The sequence below is a fragment of the Ylistrum balloti genome, unplaced genomic scaffold (assembly GCF_031769215.1).
Source record: "Ylistrum balloti isolate Yb309-2 unplaced genomic scaffold, AGI_CSIRO_Ybal_v1 Utg369614, whole genome shotgun sequence".
Classification (NCBI taxonomy): Eukaryota; Metazoa; Mollusca; class Bivalvia; order Pectinida; family Pectinidae; genus Ylistrum; species Ylistrum balloti.
In genome coordinates this window covers 1,093,890-1,120,295 of record NW_026781888.1, presented here as the reverse complement: position 1 = coordinate 1,120,295, position 26,406 = coordinate 1,093,890, and the positions used below count along the sequence as shown (strand labels likewise).

The 26,406-nt window shown below is 36.6% G+C and overlaps 1 protein-coding gene across 1 annotated transcript in view; it reads right to left on the bottom strand.

The window, feature by feature from the left end:
* The window catches only part of LOC132547827 (uncharacterized), a 101,352-nt gene that overhangs the window by 50,876 nt on the left and 24,070 nt on the right, over window positions 1–26,406 (bottom strand). The window contains 20 exon segments of the mRNA XM_060211633.1: window positions 2,440–2,715; window positions 3,910–3,957; window positions 4,471–4,569; window positions 5,064–5,168; window positions 5,335–5,479; window positions 5,982–6,296; window positions 6,512–6,655; window positions 6,916–7,226; window positions 8,517–8,695; window positions 8,799–8,923; window positions 9,635–9,863; window positions 15,713–15,921; window positions 16,794–16,945; window positions 17,269–17,412; window positions 17,680–17,815; window positions 18,622–18,831; window positions 21,610–21,792; window positions 22,430–22,584; window positions 23,189–23,342; window positions 24,197–24,368. Of these exon segments, the coding sequence (XP_060067616.1) occupies window positions 2,440–2,715; window positions 3,910–3,957; window positions 4,471–4,569; window positions 5,064–5,168; window positions 5,335–5,479; window positions 5,982–6,296; window positions 6,512–6,655; window positions 6,916–7,226; window positions 8,517–8,695; window positions 8,799–8,923; window positions 9,635–9,863; window positions 15,713–15,921; window positions 16,794–16,945; window positions 17,269–17,412; window positions 17,680–17,815; window positions 18,622–18,831; window positions 21,610–21,792; window positions 22,430–22,584; window positions 23,189–23,342; window positions 24,197–24,368 (3,491 nt within the window).

The following is a 26,406-nucleotide window of genomic DNA, read 5'->3' as shown; positions in this document are numbered from 1 at the left end:
CTTCTACTTTATATATCACACATGAAATCTGTGCAGGTCATGCAGTGGAGATGATATATCCATAATATTGTACGCTCAAAGTCATACTAACAGCTAAAATATTACTCTATCTAAAACATCAGCAATCAGGGTGAATATTACTCATAAGCTACGGGATCCTACATCCAGTGGAAAGTAAAAACATAACCGAGATGGAACCTGGAGTTTACAAACACTGAACCTGTCAATTTCTGTCAATAACAAACATGAACCAGTCAATTTCTGTCAATAACAAACATGAACCAGCTAATTTCTGTCAATAACAAACATGAACCAGTCAATTTCTACCAATAACAAACATGAACCAGTCAATTTCTGTCAATAACAAACAGTAAATCACTGAACCAGTCAACTTCTGTCAGTAACAAACAGTAAATTAAGGACCCAGTCAACTTCTGTCAGTAACAAACAGTAAATTACTGAACCAGTCAACTTCTGTCAGTAACAAACAGTAAATCACTGAACCAGTCAACTTCTGTCAGTAACAAACAGTAAATTACTGAACCAGTCAACTTCTGTCAGTAACAAACAGTAAATTACTGAACCAGTCAACTTCTGTCAGTAACAAACAGTAAATTACTGAACCAGTCAACTTCTGTCAGTAACAAACAGTAAATTACTGAACCAGTCAACTTCTGTCAGTAACAAACAGTAAATTACTGAACAATTCAACTTCTGTCAGTAACAAACAGTAAATTAAGGAACCAGTCAACTTCTGTCAGTAACAAACAGTAAATCACTGAACCAGTCAACTTCTGTCAGTAACAAACAGTAAATTAAGGAACCAGTCAACTTCTGTCAGTAACAAATAGTAAATCACTGAACCAGTCAACTTCTGTCAGTAACAAACATTAAATTAAGGAACCAGTCAACTTCTGTCAGTAACAAACAGTAAATTACTGAACCAGTCAACTTCTGTCAGTAACAAACAGTAAATTACTGAACCAGTCAACTTCTGTCAGTAACAAACAGTAAATTACTGAACCAGTCAACTTCTGTCAGTAACAAACAGTAAATTACTGAACCAGTCAACTTCTGTCAGTAACAAACAGTAAATTAAGGACCCAGACAACTTCTGTCAGTAACAAACAGTAAATCCTGAACTATTTATGTTTTGCCAACATCATCTATCTAGTTTACAGTATATGAGTAAGACTAGCTGCTTGGGAACTTATGTCTACAGGTGTAATTAATTACATATTCATATAAAGTGCATAATCTATTTATAGTACAGATATATCTATACAGTTCAACCCATCAACAATCCAAAGTGATCCAAATTGTATTAAGTGTTCTAAAACACATTAAAATAATACTATAAAGCTTGAGTCAGTGTCTGACGAAAGCTTGTCACTAGGCAGGATTTGTTACTGAGAGACTGTATAAATATGCCTTAAGCCTGTCCTTTATTATATCCTAAATAACGTCTCAGTGATGTGTTTCCAACTTATTTTCACAATTTTATTGGGTTTTTTTCCCAAGCTTATGATGTGATTATTTTCATTAGTCAAGGAACACTTAAAACATTTCTGTTGATTCATCTTTTTTGTTTTGTTTTTCTGAGTGTGTAGAGTACAATAAACACCATTGTGAAAAGAAGTTGAATACCCTGTCTAACAGTGCGCTCAATTTGGGTCTGATACAGCTAAACTACTCCTTATCATAAATACATACTTAATATTTTAAACTCATATGAAAACCCTAAAACATAAAAAAAAAAAAAAATTAAACACATTAAATCAACTAATCTGACAAATATATACAAAGTCCTGCAAAATCAAGTGGTACATTTCACACTCATAAGACAGTAGTCAGACATATAAAAAATGCTGTTCTGCAAAGAAAATTAAGCGTTATATTGCAAAATGAAACCATGCAGTATTGTAAGGAGCAGGAATGAGAACTTACCATGATGTAGTCAGTATATAGCAGTAGACAAAGTCATACAACTTAAAATATGTTGTCACGGTGATTGTTAAATGAATACTACACGGATATCAATCTCGCAAAAGTATGACATCATTTGTACGATCTTTAACCTGTCCGTCAACAGAATTATAACGTTTGTTTCTAAAGATGGCCATTGTTAGACAGATTGTTGAGAGAAGCAACAATCCAGTAGAAAAAGTAATAAGTTTGAGTCGAATATTTCTTGTTTAATTTGAAAATTTGTTTTACTTGAGATTATTATCAATATAATGTGTAACTATTTGTCTTCATCTCTTGGTCTCCAAATTTTACTTTGCCATGTTGTTACATTTCCTAATTATTGGTTTAATCCTGTTATTCAAACTTTCATTATTAATTTTTTCTATGTTTTTAATTTCAATTTTTCATTATAATTTGAAAAAGATGGAGAACCGAACACAATGCAAATATATTGAATAAATTCTCTCTTACCTTTGAGAGACCTCATAGAGTCTTGACTTTTGGCAGTCTTGGCACGGGAGGATGTCCCTTTGCCGGAACTTGCTCGAGACTGGGGTGGTTTTGGTAACATGTCCTCCTCCCCGCCAAACACCATGGGGACCTCCACATTGGGCCAGGTGTCCAACACAAGGGTCCCAAAAACACTGGCATCTCTTCCCTTCATTCGTGGCAGAAACGTGTCTCTAATCGCCAATACCAGGGACTTCTCCTCCAGCAAAAGTTTGGACTCAGGGATCACTTCATCACCTTAAAACAAAAACACCCATACTCTGGTGTAATGGCAGGAGACAGACATCAGGAAATAAAAAAAAAAACATTTTGGTAAACATAGATGAAATAGCAGGGTTTAATATATAAACCCTATCAAAAAATTAATTATGGTAGACCCAGGACATGAGACCAGAGCTGTCTCAGGACACAGGATCAGAGTTGTTTCAGGACACTAGACAAGAGCTGTTTCAGGACACTTGACAAGAGCTGTTTCAGGACACTTGACAAGAGCTGTTTCATGTTTCAAGCCACAGGACCAGAGCAGTTCAGGACACTTTACAAGAGCTGTTTCAGGACATTAGGCAAGAGCTGTTTCAGGACACTAGACAAGAGCTGTTCAGGACACTAGACAAGAGTTGCTTCAGGGCAATAGACAAGAGCTGTACTTGACAAGAGCTGTTCAGGACACTCGACAAGAGCTGTTTCAGGACACTAGACAAGAGCTGTTTCAGGACACTTGACAAGAGCTGTTTCAGGACACTCGACAAGAGCTGTTTCAAGACACTAGACAAGAGCTGTTTCAGGACACTTATCAAGAGCTGTTTCAGGACACTAGACAAGAGCTGTTTCAGGACACTTGACAAGAGCTGTTCAGGACACTTGACAAGAGTGTTTTTAGGATATTGGACCAAAGCTGTTTCAGGACATGAGACAGAGCTGTTTCAGGGCATAGAACCAAAGCTTTTTCAGGGCATGGAACCAGAGCTTTTTCAGGGAATGGAACCAAAGCATTTTACAGGACATGGTACCAAAGCTTTCATCAGGACATGGTACTGGAGCTGTTTCAGGGCCTGGTACCAAAGCTGGAGCTGTTTCAGGGCCTGGTACCAAAGCTTTCATCGGGACATGGTTCCAGCACTGTTTCAGGACATGGGACCAGAGCTGTTTCAGGACATGGGACCAGAGCTGTTTCAGGACATGAGACCAGAGCTGTTTCAGGACATGAGACCAGAGCTGTTTCAGGACATGGGACCAGAGCTGTTTCAGGACATGAGACCAGAGCTGTTTCAGGACATAAGACCAGAGCTGTTTCAGGACATGGTTCCAGCACTGTTTCAGGACATGGGACCAGAGCTGTTTCAGGACATGGGACCAGACCTGTTTCAGGACATGGGACCAGAGCTGTTCCAACATATTACAATGTTATTCTTAAGTCTAAAACTATCTTACCTTTCTCTACATTTTCTTGGTCTTGTTTTTCTACTTGATCTTCCTTATCTGAAACAATGTCAGAAAAATGGTTAGTCTCATTATTTCAATACATATTTCTACAGCTATAGAAATAATTAGTGTATCACACCACCATTAACATATCAGAAGATTGATGACAGTATCCTAAAAACATCTCTTATTAGTCTCAGATGCTTTGTTGGAGAAGGAAAGATGACTTCAAACAAGGATTTCAGTGCAAGATTTTCTACATTAACCTCTCTGCAATCAAACATTTTACAGCCATTATTCACAAATGACAAATCTTCATTACTTGGATATCATCAGCAGAAATCAAACAGAACTAGTAACTTCATTTCTTAAGATGTTCAAAAACTGTAAAATGACCATAAACAAACTTAAATTAAATCCAAATATCACCAACTAGACAGCAATCAGAAACAAAAACATCTTTTTTCGTATTGGAGAAAGAAGGAATGATGATTTTCAAATTGTGAAAAATACATAAAATGCTGATAATATTCAAACAAATGAAAAGGAGTATAATTCCTAAGTACTCACCCTGTTCCCCAGATTTCTCCATGTATGCGCCAGCCTCTGACACCAGCCCCTTTAGGGTCTTCATACTCCAGCCTCCACGGCCATGGTTTACATCTGACCCTACATGACAAAAGACAGGTCAGGATCAATTACAAAATTGATTATTTCAGGGTGACATTTTCTGTGATGGACACACTGGTCCTACACCTATCATTTACCTACCCAGGGTGACATTTTCTGTGATGGACACACTGGTCTTACACTTACCATTTACCTACCCAGGATGACATTTTCTGTGATGGACACACTGGTCCTACACCTATCATTTACCTACCCAGGGTGACATTTTCTGTGATGGACACACTGGTCTTACACCTACCATTTACCTACCCAGGATGACATTTTCTGTGATGGACACACTGGTCCTACACCTATCATTTACCTACCCAGGATGACATTTTCTGTGATGGACACACTGGTCCTACACTTATCATTTACCTACCCAGGGTGACATTTTCTGTGATGGACACACTGGTCCTACATCTATCATTTACCTACCCAGAATGACATTTTCTGTGATGGACACACTGGTCCTACACCTTTCATTTACCTACCCAGGATGACATTTTCTGTGATGAATACATTTGTTCCCAACAATTTCCTGCACAGCTGATACAGCGTCATTGTCTTCTTAGCTAATGCACGAGCTGACACGAAACCTGTAAAGTTTATGAGAATTATCAATAACTCTTTCAAGTTATTCTGTGATCTAAAAATAGCATTGTTATCAATACTGTTTTTACCATCTTATAAACCACTTGTAACTTTTTTTTTATTTTCACATTACAGTGTTTTATTTCAATAAATTATGTTAATGATCCTGACCTTGGCTGGATAACATGACCTCTAGGGCAAGGTGAAGGTCAGGCTGCAGAACAGAGATTGTACGGAATTGGACCATGATGTAGTCAGGGATAGCAGCAGTGGATGAGGAGTATAGCAACAACTTCTCAGGGTTTCCTGGCTGTACCTGGAGAGGAAGAGATTATCAAACTTCTGTCACATATACATATACCTCATAATGGAGAGGAACAGGTTATCATATTTCTGTCAACTCAAAATGGAGAGGAACAAGTTGTCATACTTTTGTCACAAATATCGCGTAATGGAAAGGCATAAGTTATCATACTTCTGTTGCCTCACAATGGAGAGAAACAAGTTATTATACTTCTGTCACTTCACAATGGAGAGGTACAACTTATCATGCTTTTATCACAAATATCTTGTGCTAGATAGGAACAGGTTATCAAACTTTTGCAATAAATACCTCACAATGGAGAGGAACAAATTGCCATATAATTTTTATCACATGTACCTCACAATACCACATACTTATGTCAAATAAACAGGAGTGCATTTAAAACATTAAAGATAAAACTTTTTTGGGGGCAAAACTATCAACAGTAATTTGATTTTGTTTCACTATGGACTAAAAATGATAGAAGAGACATTGAGAAACCTGATTGAGTTACCTGTACTGCACTATCAGTAAGAGCAAAGCAAGCCCCTGCTGCATTCAGCTGTATGTCATCAGACTGAAGGTGTACAGCTGCCTTGCCTGCTCGGAGGGCACCCATAACTGCCGAGATGAGCTGAGAGTACACACTGAGGACAGCAGGTGTTAGATGACTGATGTTATTGAAACACACCCAGCACCCTGTAGAGGCCATGCCACGGAATATGTCCTGCAGCTGAGTGTAGTCCATGGTGGATGTACAGTTGAACTTGTACATGGGGTAACCAAGGCATCGGGCTAACTCATGGACAAGCTCAAACTTACCACTATCCTGTAAATACAAGTGACTCCTATAAATAGTCATGATAGCCAGTGTGTGACCTTCAGATAACATTCAAATAAAACTTACTGTCATTATGAACGCAATCAACAAAGCAGTTCGGAACAACGCTGATGTTGCTGTAAACAAAATTAATACTAGACTGACGATACTGAAAAAATTGAAAATATCCACTTTGTTTATAGCACTTATCTCCCCTTACTTACCATAGGTCCAACACACATGGCACCCATGTGAGCCTTGACTGTCTGTGTGAGGGATACAAAGACTCTCTCTGTGAGAGGAGTGATTACTTCCCTTGGGCTGGAGCCAATGTACTCATAACCATAGTCAAACTGTGAGTCAAGCGTCTGTAAACAGAATATATGTTTAAATCAAACAGAACCAGAAATATCGTCTTGTCATTTAAAGTTAACAACATATATTACCACTACCGTGAGTTTAGTATCCAATTTTTTTTCTGACATCTGCCTGTATTCATGAAACCATTCTCATGCTCAAGCATAGATTTTGTGCTCAAGCAGACTTTTTTAATTCGCCTAAATCATATAAAATGATACATATGTCAAATATAAACGTTGAATATGGGGCTAAAAAACGTTGTACTTACTTTGACACTGACTGCCCTGTTGTCTTTACTAAAATAAAAACGTAGGTGTGATCGCCAGTCAAATCCTGATGCAGCATTTGTGTCGTCAGCTTCAATCATTCTCTCCAGGAAGTCACGTACATGTGCGAGAAGAGCAAGAAGGGAGGTAAGCTTCTGTATCTGACTAGGGAACAACATTAGCTTCATATCTGCAGTCTCCCCTTGTGGAGCCTCCTCCTTGGTCTCTTCTTTCTTACTGTATGTGGTAATGGGGGGCGCTGCAAGAATGTTCATAGTATCTACTGGTTCCAGGGTCTGGGGCTCCATCAGGGCTGCATATCAATCAGCATAAACAGGTTTTATATACTTATTAAAATGTTAACACCATCTACACGAAATGCTCAACAACAACTCACATCCTGTGGACTGTAACACTTCATACAACAACAACTCACATACACCATAGTGACCTTTCATGATGAGGACTAATCAGCATGAGGTTTTAATGCTTCAGTACAAACCTTTACAACAATATGGATTTATACCATTTTTAAAATTCTAATTCTGATTGCTTGTGATGAAAATTATGCATTGATAATGATATTAGTTATTGTTTAATTGGTTTCAATGAGCCATTAACTGCCAGTCACATCACATGATTCATCATATAATACAGAAAATATTGTGCACAGGGTTTGAGTAAATTTACCATGGGCCCAAAACTGTTATACATATATATATGGAGTATATGGACTTGACATAACCAGTTATTAAATGTGGTAAGTATTGCATTCTATGATTTTGTTAGTGTTACGTTTTACAGTATATTAAATACGTACTTGTACACCATAGGTGAAAGACAAGAATTAAGGTAGATATTCAGCCAAGGCATGACAGTGTAATTAGGATGTGACTGTTATCAGAGTGTAACTGTGACCAGGGTGAGACTCCTATAAAATAGAATAGGGTGTGACTGGGACAAGGGTGGGACAGAAACAAGAGTGAAACTTTAATCAGATTGTGACTGGGACCTGGGTGGGACAGAGACAAGAGTGAAACTTTAACCAGAATGTGACCGGGATGTAGGTGGGACAGGGACAATAGTGAAACTTTAACCAGAATGTGACTGGGACCTAGGTGGGACAGGGACAAGAGTGAAACTTCAACCAGAATGTGACTGGGACCTAGGTGGGACAGGGACAATAGTGAAACTTTAACCAGAATGTGACTGGGACCTGGGTGGGACAGAGACAAGAGGGAAACTTTAACCAGAATGTGACTGGGACCTGGGTGGGACGGAGACAAGAGATAAACTTTAACCAGAATGTGACTGGGACCTAGGTGGGACAGGGACAAGAGTGAAACTTTAACCAGAATGTGACTGGGACCTAGGTGGGACAGGGACAAGAGTGAAACTTTAACCAGAATGTGACTGGGACCAGGGTGGGACAGTTGACTAGGCTGTGACTGTGATCAGGGTGGGACAGTTGACTAGGCTGTGACTGTGATCAGGGTGGGACAGTTGACTAGGCTGTGACTGTGATCAGGGTGGGACAGTTGACTAGGATGTGACAGGGATCAGGAGTGACATTGCCGGTTAACCACTACCAAGCCACACTTACAGGACTGCTCGTCCCCTTTGGTGGACCCTTCCTCCTCTGGAATGGGTGTCCGTGCTGTTTCACCGCCACCCACATCTAAGGTTGACCCCTTACGTGACGCGCCTGTCAATGACGCAGCATAACTACTGCGTGCTCCTGCCACTGATGCTGACTCTGAGAACTCCTCTTTGTCACCCTCCCTAGCAGAACGACCTACAAGAGAGCAGCACCCTTACAGTAATGATAAATTTCACAATACTGTCACGAAACATTTTAATATCATATACAATATCATTAATTGACAGTTTTATATCTAGCATACCTCCTTCGCTGACCTCGTTACGACCTTTGGTCTCACGCTCCCCCTCTAGACCCTTCAGTAGGACGGTAGTTGCATGAATACTCTGGTTCACTTTCTGTAAGGCACTCTGTAAATGATAGGAAAAGAATTGTCGATGGAAAATAAATTTTACTGACTGTTCATCATGTCACCTTGTTTTCCGTTATTCATATGTAACCCTGGTAAAATACTAGCCACAATACAACACTCGGCTAGGGAGAACTTCTCTTAAGCTCGATTGGTTGAGTGTCAGACTAGTAAGTCAGGTGTCCCGGGTTCGATTCCTAGCGGAGGCATTGAGATGAAAAACGACCGCTGTTACACACATATAAGAAAATTTGCAAGCAAATAGTAAAATGCAACTCACTATACCATACTTATTACTCTGGCACACAAAAAAGGAAAATGTTTATATATAAATTTGAAGTACACAATTATGTCGTATACAAGTACAAGTCTTGTAACAGTGTATTTGTATTTCTAAACAATAGCTTGAGTTAAAATACAAGTCTATGCAGGCTGTATGACCTAATATCATGTCATACAGAATAAAGATAATTATATGTTTGTATATCTCTATCATCAATTGCTGAGTCAACAGAAATAACCAAGTGTGGAAAATAAATATTTGTCCTCCTAACTTTGGTTAAAGATGCAATATCAGTTTCCATCATTTCTCAAACACATTTAATTAATAAGTTTCCTGAAAAAGTTTATTCAAATTTTTAAAATTTTTAAAAAGTTTTTAAAAATTCCCCAAAACAGCAGTTTCCAATCCTGTCAATGAGAGACGTTTTACCTGTAGGCTATCCTTATTGCCTCCTTCCAACTCCTTCAGTGCTGATTCCATCTTCTCAGTCATCTGAACCCGTGTTGCCAGATACACCACTTCGGTCACGTGATCCAGTGTCCACGACTTCTGTTGGTCTCCCCTGTCATTCTCAGTGAGAAGCTGCTCTGCCACAGATGAAGCACGACTCGCTGGCTCCTTGGTTTCACGTTTGGCAGCACGGCTACTTGTTCTACTGCTTACCTCCTTCTTTTCTGTAGATGAAAATTACAAACAAATTATGTGACAGCCCGAATAAACTGAGGTAGTAGAATATGTGTCCTTCAATAAGACCAGGGACCAGCATACAGACCCTGCTTCAAAGTCCTAACAGGGCAATGAAATTTTCCTAAACAGCAATAGATATAGCAAGGCTTACTACCAGACAGGAGTTTATTGCGGGTTTAATTTAATGTTGGTTGTTTTAAGTCCAAGGTCCCAATATAGTTTCTTAATCAAAATATTTTACTTATACAATTAAGAAACAATATGATCTGATAAATAAAAATTTCCAAATTTTGTCAAATAGTTGGAAAAAAAAAAGAAAGAAAAGCTTAAACATACTGAGTTGTCTCTACAGAAAACCTTCATTACCACAACTTTTAATCTTTCGTAAAATTTGACCTAAAATGATCAATAACACTTCTAACCAATCATAGTATATCTTTAATTATTAAATTAATTTATAGTCTCAGCTTTGGTCAATACAACTAGTAGCTTTTATTTATTTTATCAAACTTAGACGAAACAAACAGCATGTCACATGCACACATATCATGCTAATTAATATCGACAATTTAGTCATGCATTTAGGAAGTCAGTAACCACAAACGGTTTTAAGTCATAATATTGATAAACATGCACCTTTATTTTGCAAGGTAAGTGACTTGCAAATATTCCTGTTTGATAACATGTTTTCAGTAAATGAAATTATCATATATACACATTCAGGTACTTATATATAGGGGGCCTAGTATCCACTCAATTTATACTTACAAATACTTAATTGATACAATAGAATAGAGGAACACCATAACTGACATGTTGATGGTAAGGAGGGGATGTGTTGATGGTTAGGAGGGGACATGTTGATGGTTAGGAGGGGACATGTTGATGGTTAGGAGGGAAGATGTTGATGGTTAGGAGGGGACATGTTGATGGTAAGGTGGGGACATGTTGAGGGTTAGGAGGGGACATGTTGATGGCTAGGAGGGGACATGTTGATGGTTAGGAGGGGACATGTTGATGATTAGGAGGGGACATGTTGATGGTTAGGAGGGGACATGTTGATGGTTAGGAGGGAAGATGTTGATGGTTAGGAGGGGACATGTTGATGGTAAGGTGGGGACATGTTGAGGGTTAGGAGGGGATATGTTGAGGGTTAAGAGGGGACATGTTGATGGCTAGGAGGGGACATGTTGATGGCTAGGAGGGGACATGTTGACGGTTAGGAGGGGATGTGTTGATGGTTAGGAGGGGATGTGTTGATGGTTAGGAGGGGATGTGTTGATGGTTAGGAGGGGACATGTTGATGGTTAGGAGGGGATGTGTTGATGGTTAGGAGGGGACATGTTGATGGTTAGGAGGGGATATGTTGATGGTTAGGAGGGGACATGTTGATGGCTAGGAGGGGACATGTTGATGGTTAGGAGGGGACATGTTGATGGTTAGGAGGGGACATGTTGATGGTTAGGAGGGGATGTGTTGATGGTTAGGAAGGAACATGTTGATGGTTTGGAGGAGACATGTTGATGGTCAGGAGGGGACATAGGAGGGGACATGTTGATGGTAATTAATGGTTAGGAGGGGACATGTTGATGGTTAGGAGGGGACATGTTGATGGTTAGGAGGGGACATGTTGATGGTTAGGAGGGGACATGTTGATGGTTAGGAGGGGATATGTTGAGGGTTAGGAGGGGACATGTTGATGGTTAGGAGGGAAGATGTTGATGGTTAGGAGGGGACATGTTGATGGTAAGGTGGGGACATGTTGATGGTTAGGAGGGGATGTGTTGATGGTTAGGAGGGGACATGTTGATGGTTAGGAGGGGACATGTTGATGGTTAGGAGGGGACATGTTGATGGTTAGGAGGGGACATGTTGATGGTTTGGAGGGGATGTGTTGATGGTTAGGAGGGGATATGTTGAGGGTTAGGAGGAGACATGTTGATGGTTAGGAGGGGACATGTTGATGGTTAGGAGGGGATATGTTGAGGGTTAAGAGGGGACATGTTGATGGCTAGGAGGGGACATGTTGATGGCTAGGAGGGGACATGTTGATGGCTAGGAGGGGACATGTTGATGGCTAGGAGGGGACATGTTGATGGTTAGGAGGGGACATGTTGATGGTTAGGAGGGAATTTGTTGATGGTCAGGATGGGATGTGGTATAAATGTATTAAGAAGTATTTAGCAAAGTTTCTGTGAACCTTTGGAGTTTCCATGGAAAGAAATATCCATGTATACTGTACATCAGCTACAATTTCTACTGAAGTTTATTAAGCTTTGATATGAATATTTTTTATTTTCTTTTTATTTTTGCAAACTGAATGAATACATTCATGATAAGTTTGCAAAAAATTTATTCTTTCTTACCAGCTTGAAATAAGAAAAGCATTCCTATCAAAGCTTATAATCTATTTCTCAGGTAGGGTTCAAAACCAAGAATAACACATTGATGTACACATTTGATAAGTTCATGAAGGATTATTTCACTACACATAACAGCTTGCGTGACATAATGTAATGCCACTGACAGCAAATTCATGGTATTTTCAGTCATTCAAATTTAATTCATGAATGGGCCCGTCACTTTCCAAACAGAAATGTGTAAGATATTTTGATATTTCGTTATGTTGTCCGTTTTTCTTTACATCATTGAATGACAGCGATCTACATGCCAGGTAAACAATTATTCCATTCATACAAAAAATGGAGTTCCAAGACGTCCGTCGCAAGGTGGCCTGTTGCCATTGACTCCTTCAATCATTATCAAGTGGGCAGATTGTTTTTTCATCAAGTAATGAAAAGAATAATTGATGAATCAGAAAGCTACATTTTGCTGACAAACAATGAAATATCAATTATAAAATAGATCAAACATCTATCTAGGTCTGGAAATCTCACTGAAATTTGAACAAATAAAGATGAAATTTTTTTAGTAATATTTTTGTAGGAACAATTTTGTTGTAATATTCCACAGCAACATTTCTGTAGAAATATATCTATATATATATTATTTCTTTCTTATACATATACATTCTGTAGTAATATATCTATAGTAACATTTCTGTAGAAATATTTCTGTTGTAATATAACTATAGTATCATTTCTGTAGAAATATATCTATAGTAACATTTCTGTTGTAATATAACTATAGTAACATTTATAGTAACATTTCTGTTGTAATATAACTATAGTAACATTTCTGTTGTAATATAACTATAGTAACATTTATAGTAACATTTCTGTAGTAATATATATATAGTAACATTTATAGTAACATTTCTGTTGTAATATAACTATAGTAACATTTATAGTAAAATTTCTGTTGTAATATAACTATAGTAACATTTCTGTTGTAATATAACTATAGTAACATTTATAGTAACATTTCTGTAGTAATATAACTATAGTAACATTTCTGTTGTAATATAACTATAGTAACATTTATAATAACATTTCTGTAGTAATATAACTATAGTAACATTTTTGTAGAAATTGCTTCTATTTATATCTCTGTAGCAATATTCTCATGCAATAACATCATTTTTAAGCAAACCTCACTCAAAAATCACTACAAGTTTCAGTTTGGACAAGTTTATTTTTTTTTAAAATGTCACTTGTAATTTCATTTCTATGTAACTTTGTTAGATTTAGAAATCATTATACATGTTTTAAAACAGTGTAACAAGATTCCCTGTATTTATTTACCAAATTGATATTTCATATTGATAGTAATTTATGAAATCAATAAAGATATAACAGTGAAAACAAGTCAGAGTTAAACCTGGTGAATCAAATATAATCAGATATTTATTTAGAAACAAAGTCCAAACTGATTTTCTAAATATGATTGATTAAAGATTATCGAGAAAAGAGTTTAAAAATACAATGATCTGAGTGAGAAGAGAGATAAAGCAGAACTTCGTTTATGCTTGACCACAAAAGTTGTATTGCTTGACCACAAAAGTTGTATTGCTTGACCACAAAAGTTGTATTGCTTGACCACTTATTACAGCCATAATGCTTGACCACTACATTTTATTATGAGTACACTGATGTTCCTTACCAACTAAATTACATATGAACCAGTCTGACTCCTATCATCTGATTATCGTTAGAACATCCAAATGGAAAATCAACAATGTAGTCTAAGACAAGTCTACTTAATAAGTCTGAGAACTTTTATCTGAAAAGTAACGAAGTTCCACTCTCCTGACAATACAGAACAGAGTTATTAGGACCAAACCACCCCATCTGAGCACAAAAAACAAAGATAAATATTTTTTCGGTATCTAGGACAGATCAACCTTGAAGTGTCTGCATAATTCCAAATCTCTTTTTCAGTGACTCCCAGCCTGCAGTGGATAAAGATCATCACCACAGATTACAAGTTGTCAGCTATCAGATCTAGGTCAATGTACATCAGATCTAGGTCAATGTACATCAGATCTATGTCAATGTACATCAGATCTAGGTCAATGTACATTAGATCTAGGTCAATGTACATCAGATCTAGGTCAATGTACAAGTATGTATGGTTTTACCGTGATAGTGTTATAAAGATGGTTATTACCAACTATGCTGTCTAATGGTTTCCATGGAAGGTTCTTTATATATTTGTAAGGTTGTGATGTGATACAAATCAGATATTATACTAAGCTAGAAGGCTGGTACAGTGATCATTACATATTAGTTTATATGTATACATGTTGTTCTGCAGAAAATAAACTATTCACATTAAAGCAAAATTATAAATAAAAGCAGTTAACAGGGAAGGGTGGAATAGTACATTACTTATTAAGATAACTATAGATTATAATAATGTAACATATATAATGCTGATTACCCATTAAGACACCTATGATTACACATTAAGACATCTATGATTACCTATTAAGATATATATGATTACTCATTACGACATCGATTATTACCAATTAAGACATTTATGATTACACATTAAGACACCTATGATTACACATTAAGATATCTATGATTACCTATTAAGATACATATAATTACTCATTACGACATCTATGATTACCCATTAAGACATCTATGATTACACATTAAGACATCTATGATTACACATTAAGACACCTATGATTACCCATTAAGACACCTATGATTACACATTAAGACACCTATGATTACCCATTAAGATACATATGATTACTCATTACGACATCTATAATTACACATTAAGACACCTGTAATTACCCATTAAGATACATATGATTACTCATTACAACATCTATGATTACCCATTAAGACATCTATGATTACACATTAAGACATCTATGATTACACATTAAGACATCTTTGATTATTCATTAAGACACATATAATTACCCATTAAGACACCTATTATTACCCATTAAGACACCTATAATTACCCATTCAGACATCTATGATTACCCATTGAGACTCCTATGATTACACATTAAGACATCTTTGATTATTCATTAAGACACATATAATTACCCATTAAGACATCTATGAGTACACATTAAGACATCTATGATTACATATTAAGACACCTATGATTACCCATTAAAACACATATAATTACCCATTAAGACATTTATGATTACCCATTAACACACCTATGATTACACAGTAAGACATATGACAACACATTTAGACTTTTTTGACTTATGATAATGTAAGGAACATGCAAGTGAACATTTGTAACCATACATGTAAAGTTTTAATAGTGGAAGGTGAAAATTTCAGAGTGTTTCATTTATCTAAGCTCTTAAATGTGTCCTTTCTACAATGAAAATGTCATAAGTTTCAATGCAATTTGGTATGTAATTTCAACCCAGAAATGTTACCTTTTCCTTTACTCATTGAGCTGGAGGCACGTGCACCAATTGTAACCTTGCGTGACCCAGCACTCCTGATTGTTCTGGTGCGTGGTTTTGGTTTCTCCACACCCATAGCAGTAGCCATTTGGAATTGTAAAGCATTCTTCAGACCAAGAATGAAACTGGTAAGCCAGGTCTCAATTTGCCCTTCACATGTTACTGGCTGCAATGATAATAATGATGATTTAAAACCTGTTTGTGATAATGTCATACCTGTTTGTGATAATGTCATACCTCTTAGTGATAATGTCACATCTATCTGTGTTAATGTCACACCTGTTTGTGATAATGTCACATCTATCTGTGATAATGTCACACCTGTTTGTGATGTCACATCTATCTGTGATAATGTCACATCTATCTGTGATAATGTCACACCTGTTAGTGATAATGTCACATCTATCTGTGATAATGTCACATCTATCTGTGATGTCATACTTGTTTGTGATAATGTCACATCTATCTGTGATAATGTCACATCTGTTAGTGATAATGTCACATCTATCTGTGATAATGTCACATCTATCTGTGATGTCATACTTGTTTGTGATAATGTCACATCTATCTGTGATAATGTCACATCTATCTGTGATGTCATACTTGTTTGTGATAATGTCACATCTATCTGTGATAATGTCACATCTATCTGTGATAATGTCACACCTGTTAGTGATAATGTCACATCTATCTGTGATAATGTCACATCTATCTGTGATGTCATACTTGTTTGTGATAATGTCACATCTATCTGTGATAATGTCACATCTATCTGTGATAATGTCACATCTATCTGTGATGTCATACTTGTTTGTGATAATGTCACATCTATCTGTGATAATGTCACACCTGTAAGACAACCAATTCTAAAGCAATGGAAATAATTTTGTCAAATCAGAAACTGAAGTTGTAGGTGTATTAATTATACCAAATCTCAAAGAAATCTCACAATTTGTGGTTTTTGGCCAATCAAGGGATCATATTTCACTTCCATGGTAACTGATTAAAAAAGTAATTGGCACTCTGCAGTAGTCATACCTGTAAGAAGTCAAGTCGTTCCCCTAGCGTGCTAAGCACACCAGTGACCATGAAACTGTATTTTTCATTGTCCTCGACCTCTTCATATACCAGGCTGCCAACATTTTCAAACACCTTACTTATAAACAGGTTCACCTGTTTCAAGTCGTAGCCTAGGGAGAAATAACAGAAATAAGGAACAGTTTTACATTTAATGTCTAGTTACAACAAAAATAAAGTGAGCAGGGGCTCACATTAATATACCCCCCCTCCCCCCCCTCCAACCCCCCACCCTCCCTCAAACATTTCTTGATCAAAAAACACCAAATTAAGTCATATGATAACCGATTTCAACTTTCTTCCATTTATCATTTTTGTGGATGCAAGAATACCAATAAAATCTACAAAAATAACCCCCCACAAAAATGAATGATTTTACAGTAATATTCCTACTTTACATGGGTAGAAAATACTACAAGAGATTTCAGATACCTACCATTACAAACAAGGTGGAGTACATCCTCCATTGACAAGAAGTAGAATCGTGGGAAAATCTGTCTCCGTCGCTCCAGGTGATTGAGGAGGGATCTCCGGCAACTTTCTAGACTGTGGTTCATGTGTTCCAGGATAGATAGAATGTCTGTGGAGACAATTATGACCTTTTAATTGTACGCATCTGATGATATAGCTGACCTTTAACCCTCATACAGGCTGAATTGACCTTTAACCCCTTTACACATAGGCACACAGCTGAGCTTTAACTTCATAAATGTATTTGATACATTAATTTTCCATTCACCACTTTATGTATTCATAAATATTTCACCCTCAACTCTGAACATTAACATTCAACTAAAGCATCAATAGTTACTTGTCTCTATTAACGAGCTTAAATCAGATTACTTACTCTTTCTGGAGCAGCACTGGAGAACATTGGGATTTTTCTCTGTGGCACGCATGAGAAGACGGAAATCTTTGTTTACCACAGCAAAACGATTGGCATCATGTGATAGGGAGGTACGTACATCTGCACCAGAGAAAACCTAAAATCGACATAACATGATCTTATTTCACATATCGTTTAGTCATAAGTTAAAAACTACCTATTGAGGAGTAAGAACTATGGAGTTTACCTATCAGTGAGTGGGAACCATTTACTTACCATATGGAGGGTCATGTTATCCTTCTTATCTAAGTACTTCTACAATACATAAATCATCCAGAGACCCTTACCTCCCACATCTTCACCCTTAACCTCTACAATACATAAATCATCCAGAGACCCTTACCTCCCACATCTTCACCCTTAACCTCTACAATACTGAAATCATCCAGAGACCCTTACCTCCCACATCTTCACCCTTAACCTCTACAATACATAAATGATCCAGAGACCCTTACCACCTCCAGCTCCACCCTTAACCTCTACAATACTGAAATCATCCAGAGACCCTTACCACCTCCAGCTCCACCCTTAACCTCTACAATACTGAAATCATCCAGAGACCCTTACCTCCTCCAGCTTCACCCTTAACCTCTACAATACTGAAATGATCCAGAGACCCTTACCACCTCCAGCTTCACCCTTAACCTCTACAATACTGAAATCATCCAGAGATCCTTACCTCCCCCAGCTCCACCCTTAACCTCCACAATACTGAAATCATCCAGAGACCCTTACCTCCTCCAGCTTCACCCTTAACCTCTACAATACTGAAATGATCCAGAGACCCTTACCACCTCCAGCTTCACCCTTAACCTCTACAATACTGAAATGATCCAGAGATCCTTACCTCCCCCAGCTTCACCCTTAACCTCTACATTACATAAATCATCCAGAGACCCTCACCTCTTCCAGCTCCACCCATTTTTCCTGAACGTCCAGCCAGGTTGTAAGTACAGCCTCAATGGTTTGCAATTTTTTCTGCCACTTGAGTACATCATCCAGAAAGGACCCGGCAGCACTGTTTGCCTGCATGGCCTGTAGCGACACCTGGTGGTGCTCCAACTCTTGGAAAATTGGGTCAGTGTTGGTGAGGAGGGACAGTGTCCCATAGTCCTGGTAACAAAGAGAAAATTAATTACAAAAGAGCAGGAAGCATACAAACCTATTGATTAATATAGTGTTCCTATGCAGTGCTGAACCATTCTTATGAAACAGACATTTTTACTACACAGGTTTTATTTAGGGGTTAAACTAACAATTAAAACATGATACTACAGTACGACACAAAATTAAGGTAATTTTTGGAACAAAGTATTTGTAAATCAATATGTTTGGGGCAAAGTTATAATCATAATGAAAATTCTGATGTCAAGAAAGGTGAACAATAAGGGCATAGCCTTTAATGGTTATCTGTCAATCGGCAACTGGATGGACAAACCACAGAATTTGCTGATCTGAGGAATTCGAATTTTGAGCATTCCTTGTAAGTATCAGAAACTCATAAATGGAAGGTTCTGTTCAGTTGCACAATCATGTTACAAAATGACTACTGTGTTTACCATGTTGAAGTTTTGATCAGGCTGAAAAATAACAACAGACCTTCTCTTTGTTTCCTCAACAAATGAAACAAGCAAAAAATTAAGATTTGGTCAGGACCATCTCAGTATCATTTCAGACAAGTTGGAGCTCAATCCAAGTGGTGAAACATAAGAAGTTTGACTTAGGTGTTGCACAGGAAAACCATGATTGTGCAATCATGTCACAAAATGGCTTCCCTAGCTGCCATGTCAAAGTTTTAACAAGGTCGAAAAATAACAACACTTCGTTGGCTACCTTTCCTTAACATTCCCACCAATTTTTAGCTCAATGGCACCAGTGGAATTGGAAAAGAAGTTTAAAATAGGTTTTTTAAGATGGCTGTCATGCCAACATCTTGGAGTTTAGACCGACCTGAAAAATGACACCACTTGGTCAGGACCATCCCAGGATCATTTCATACAAGTTAGAGCTCAATCCCATGGGTGAAACTTGAGAAGATTGAAACGTAAAAAGTTTATGCACAGAGGACTGGGAATGATGACGGACAAAGCAGAATGGCTATAGGTCATCATGACCCTGCAGGTCAAATGACCTAAAAATGGAAAGGCTTTTCTTAACAGCTATAAACTGATCGATATAATCTTTTTCTGAGTCGTATATTACCCAGGTATAAGTAAAATTCAAATTCACAAAATGTCTACAGCAATGTTGCTGATTATTTCCAGATGACAAAGGATTATAAATTGGGATAATGACAACCAGATATTATTGTAAGGTAAGATTACAGTGTACTGACAGGAGTATAAACCACATTTCAAAGTTTTTTCTTCTGATAATATCAAATATTCTATAAAACAAAAGTCCCTGTATTATCAGTTTTTTCTTCTGATATTATCAAATATCCTATCAAACAAACGTCCCTGTATTATCAGTATTTTCTTCTGATAATATCAAGTATCGTATAAAGCAAACACCAATGTATAATCAGTTGTTTCTTTTGATAATATCAAATATCCTATCAAACAAACGTCCCTGTATAATCAGTTGTTTCTTTTGATAATATCAAATATCCTATCAAACAAACGTCCCTGTATTATCAGTATTTTCTTCTGTAATATCATATCATAAAGCAAACACCAATGTATAATCAGTTGTTTCTTTTGATAATATCAAATATCCTATCAAACAAACGTCCCTGTATTATCAGTATTTTCTTCAGATAATATCAAGTATCATATAAAGCAAACACCAATGTATCATTAGTTTTTACTACTGTTGGTGTATCAACAGAATTCATCACTGTGATACTATGGTTTTGTCCGATGAAGCAAATGATTTGTGATATACAGCTGTTAAATAAATATATCACATAAAATAAGCTTGCTTAATGCAAAAGTTAGATAAGTATACACATGTAGATATAATTTTTTTTAAACTTGTTAGTCGGATGGAATAAATTGTTTTATAAGTAGGAACAGACTACCACCACCGGTATATATAGTAATACAGTAAAAATTACCTCACCAACATCCATAAAACACTCAGAAACCAGACAAAATCTATCCTTGTTCATCAAGGAATAGTAAATATCTATTTATTTAATTTTGTATCATCACGGTTGCCTTCTAGTTTTTATTCTGTGATGCATGGTATCTTTCAAATATTTGAACAGAAACTGAAATATGAAAAAATGTTCTTTATTATTTCATAATAAATGCATATTTATGAAGAAGATATTTATCTTAAATATATTGAGATTTATGAACTTAAGGTTTATTTAAATAAATCTCCTATGAAATAGAAACAGATGTAACAGGTATGTACTGCTTTATCATACTGATGTATCGTAGCTTTTGACTGTGAATCTTTATCGGAATAAAAACTTTAATTTTTCTGGTTTGCTGTTTGTTGGAGGCCATGGTGAACTACCTCTAGAGATTCCCACACTGCCAACACTTGTCTTCATATCTTTGTCAATCAAATACATTTACAACTCCATGTAAACAGCTGTTTCAAACAATAGATTTACTTCAAACAGGTTGTTAATTTCAAAAACAAAACTGAAAAAGTCAACAATCAAATTAAAAAAAAAATGATTGTTAATTATCTAATAATAATGTGTTCAAAGGAATATCAAATAGTGTGTTTTTTAGTTAACATCTCTAAAATTTCATAAAAATCTGAAATACCTTTATCCGGAATTTGTTACTAGTATTCAATATACAAAATTCAATCTATCCATTTTGATATCAAAATTTTGTTACTCTAATTGTGCATTATCCTACAAATGCATTGTATTTGTCCGTGTGGGTTCTAGAGTTTGTGTTAGTATACCTGTCCCAGAATACATACATTGGCGATTACCTCTCCCAAGTTCAAGAGGGAAGCAGGAAGGGAGGCAATGCTGCTTCGCTTGTTTTTGCTATGCGAGCTTTGGTTGGATATTCGGCTGGTGGTGCGGGCTTGACTGCGACTAGGGATGGCTACTTGTTGTAGAGACTGTCCCCCCTCACTCTGGGACTCACTGTGAGCATCCTGTAAAACATTAGAGACAGCTAAAGCATGGCTTAATCAGCTATGAAGAACCAGGAATTATTTTGGTGATAGGATTAGTGTGAATCTTATGTATGGTCAGAATGCCAGTATAGTTATACATACCCTACTGAGGGAGTCATTGAAAAATACACATTCAGGGGCAAATATTTGAATTTAGGAGAAATAATGGCAATTCCATGTACTACTTGAACACAGAATTCATTTGTATGTTATTAAGTTATCTTAAAAACCTTTGGACATATGAGTCAAGAAATTATGGTTTTAACCATTAGAAAAAATACGCAAATTGAAAATACAACCATTCTGCTATACTATAGCAAACCATTGGGAACATTTGCTTTGCTGTTCAGCTAAGCAGAAAATATTGGTTACTGTAATCTTATTTGCATACATGATATGTTTTCACCACGAGCATTTTACAGCTTTCAAAACTTTGCATTTTTATAAGATAGAAAAAGACACCTTGTAAATAATTAATATAGACATTAACTTTTATATATATCTCAAGTTCTCAATTGGAGGAGTAAACATCTCTCAAAAAATTCAATCTTTTCTAAAGTAACAATTTGTGATATATGTTGATAAACCCTACAAAGTGTGGAGGATATTTGCCTACCTGACTCACAAACTGCTGATCCATGCGACTACGTGTGTGGAGGCGTGTCTCAAAGATTTTACTGAGCCAAATTTCGTCATAAGTCTTGAGGGACTGTTCAATGGAGAGGTCCTTCACTGCTTTCTGAACTATTACACGAACATCATCCACATGTTCTGTTGATAAACATTATGTCATCATCAAACACAGAAAAAAACTTTTCATAACACAAAAATTGTAGGAACAAAATAAGTTTAAGAACATTTTATCATTTTTCTTCTTTTCAGATATTTCTTACAAAGGGTTACAAAGGGTTAAATTATTGGCATCATGTCCTTGACCCTACAACCCTATAACTCAAACGCATCTGTAATATTATGGTCTTTTATATGAATGTGATTTGACTTGATATCAGATATTTGTCTTCAGGTTAGCAGAATTTTTGACATGTTGTCAAAATAATACAGTTGTGTTTATTTCTTTCAAAAATCTGCTGACATCTTTTGTTAATGCCATTATAATACTGTGACAATCACACGCTTCTCTTTGTCCACCATTTTATTAACAGACTACTTGAGACAAAATTATCTTCAGTCAGTAAGAGTGATGTACAGGGGAGGTAATAACTAAATTGAACATAGTAAGGATTATCTCCCTTATCTCATTATAGTAGATTAACATCTTTGACCCTGTTCAGACGCATTATCATAAGCAAGACAATCTATGTTTTGTTTTTTTCTGATTTCCTCAGTTTATACAACAATATCAATAATGACTCACTCTGAAGACCCAGACTGAGTAACTCCCCGAGGGTCATCCTCTTCAGTGTGTCATTGTCAATAGTTAGGGCACCACCGGTCACTCGCACCAACTGTTTCCAGTGACGTGTTCTCATAGCCGGATTGGACAGATCGTCAATCAATGGAAGGCATGTCTAGAAAATACAAGTAACTTTATATTTTCTAAGAATATTATAAACAATAAACATTGGTCTTATTAGTTTGTATTTTGACAAAGGAAGAGTAAAACATGCAAACATAGTGAATATAAACAAAACATAAGCACATAAAGAACAAGAGGCCCAAGGGCCTTAACGGTCATCTGACATAAAATACAAGATTTCAAATTCTGAACTTAAGAAGAAGTCGAAAATGTGTTTCCAAGATGGCGGCCATGTTGGATTTCGGACCAACCCGAAATCAACAAACTTTGGTCAGGGTCATGTCACAATCATTTCAGGTAAGTTTCAACTCAGTGAGACATGTAGAACTTGAGAAGAAGTTGAAAATGTTTACGACCGACGACGGACAAAAGGCGATCGCAACAGGTCATCAGACCCTTCCATCAGATGACCTAAAAAGGTGTTGTGTGAACTAGACTGTTGATAGACATGAACTGAACTGTTTATAGACCTGTGCTGTGTCTGAACTGGACTGTTGATTGACTTGTGCCCTGTGTTGATAGAACTATGAACTTGACTGTTGCGATTGATATATGGTGTGTGTGAACTGGACTGTTGTGAAATATGGTGTATGTGAACTGGACTGTTGTGATATATGGTGTGTGTGAACTGGACTGTTGTGATATATGGTGTGTGTGAACTGAGCTGTTGTGAAATATGGTGTGTGTGAACTGGACTGTTGTAATATATGGTGTGTGTGAACTGGACTGTTGTAATATATGGTGTGTGTGAACTGGACTGTTGTGATATATGGTGTGTGTGAACTGGACTGTTGTGATATATGGTTGTGTAAACTAGACCATTATAAGATTTGTGATGTTGTTTACCTGAACTGTTGTGATAGATTCATGGAGTCCCATGTAAACATCCCAGGTAAAAATATCCTCTGGTAAAGCTCGGACAATGTCCAACTGTTTGTTTGTTTCCTCCCGTAAAAACTTGGTGTTCATCTTCTGCCAACGATGTCTTTTCCATTCTGCTTGTTGCTCATCGATGACTCTGTAACACAACAAACAATTCAAGTTCTATAGACAACACATAATCCACACTTACAGTCTATAGATAACACATAATCCACACTTACAGTCTATAGATAACACATAATCCACACCTACAGTCTATAGATAACACATAATCCACACCTACAGTCTATAGATAACACATAATCCACACTTACAGTCTATAGATAACACATAATCCACACCTACAGTCTATAGATAACACATAATCCACACCTACAGTCTATAGATAACACATAATCACATAATTACAGTCTATAGATAACACATAATCCACATCTACAGTATATAGATAACACATAATCCACACTTACAGTCTATAGATAACACATAATCCACATCTACAGTATATAGATAACACATAATCCACACTTACAGTCTATAGATAACACATAATCCACACCTACAGTCTATAGATAACACATGATCCACTACCCCACATCTACAGTCTATAGATAACACATAATCCACACTTACAGTCTATAGATAACACATAATCCACACTTACAGTCTATAGATAACACATAATCCACACCTACAGTCTATAGATAACACATAATCCACACCTACAGTCTATAGATAACACATAATCCACACTTACAGTCTATAGATAACACATAATCCACACCTACAGTCTATAGATAACACATAATCTGTACCTACAGTCTATAGATAACATATAATCTGTACCTACAGTCTATAGATAACACATAATCCACACCTACAGTCTATAGATAACACATAATCCACACCTACAGTCTATAGATAACACATAATCCACACCTACAGTCTATAGATAACACATAATCCACACTTCAGTCTATAGATAACACATATCCACACCTACAGTCTATAGATGACACATAATCCACACCTACAGTCTATAGATAACACATAATCCACACTTACAGTCTATAGATAACACATAATCCACACCTACAGTCTATAGATAACACATAATCCACACTTACAGTCTATAGATAACACATAATCCACTACCCCACACCTACAGTCTATAGATAACACATAATCCACACCTACACTCTATAGATAACACATAATCCACACTTACAGTCTATAGATAACACATAATCCACACCTACAGTCTATAGATAACACATAATCCACACCTACAGTATATAGATAACACATAATCCACACCTACAGTCTATAGATAACACATTATCCACTACCCCACACCTACAGTCTATAGATAACACATAATCCACACTTACAGTCTATAGATAACACATAATCCACACCTACAGTCTATAGATAACACATAATCCACACCTACAGTCTATAGATAACACATAATCCACACTTACAGTCTATAGATAACACATAATCCACACCTACAGTCTATAGATAACACATGATCCACTACCCCACATCTACAGTCTATAGATAACACATAATCCACACTTATCTATAGATAACACATAATCCACACTTACAGTCTATAGATAACACATAATCCACACTTACAGTCTATAGATAACACATAATCCACACTTACAGTCTATAGATAACACATAATCCACACTTACAGTCTATAGATAACACATAATCTGTACCTACAGTCTATAGATAACACATAATCCACACTTACAGTCTATAGATAACACATAATCCACACCTACAGTCTATAGATAACACATAATCCACACTTACAGTCTATAGATAACACATAATCCACACTTACAGTCTATAGATAACACATAATCCACACCTACAGTCTATAGATAACACATTATCCACTACCCCACACCTACAGTCTATAGATAACACATAATCCACACTTACAGTCTATAGATAACACATAATCCACACCTACAGTCTATAGATAACACATAATCCACACCTACAGTCTATAGATAACACATAATCCACACTTACAGTCTATAGATAACACATAATCCACACTTACAGTCTATAGATAACACATAATCCACAACTACAGTATCTAGATAACACATGATCCACTACCCCACATCTACAGTCTATAGATAACACAT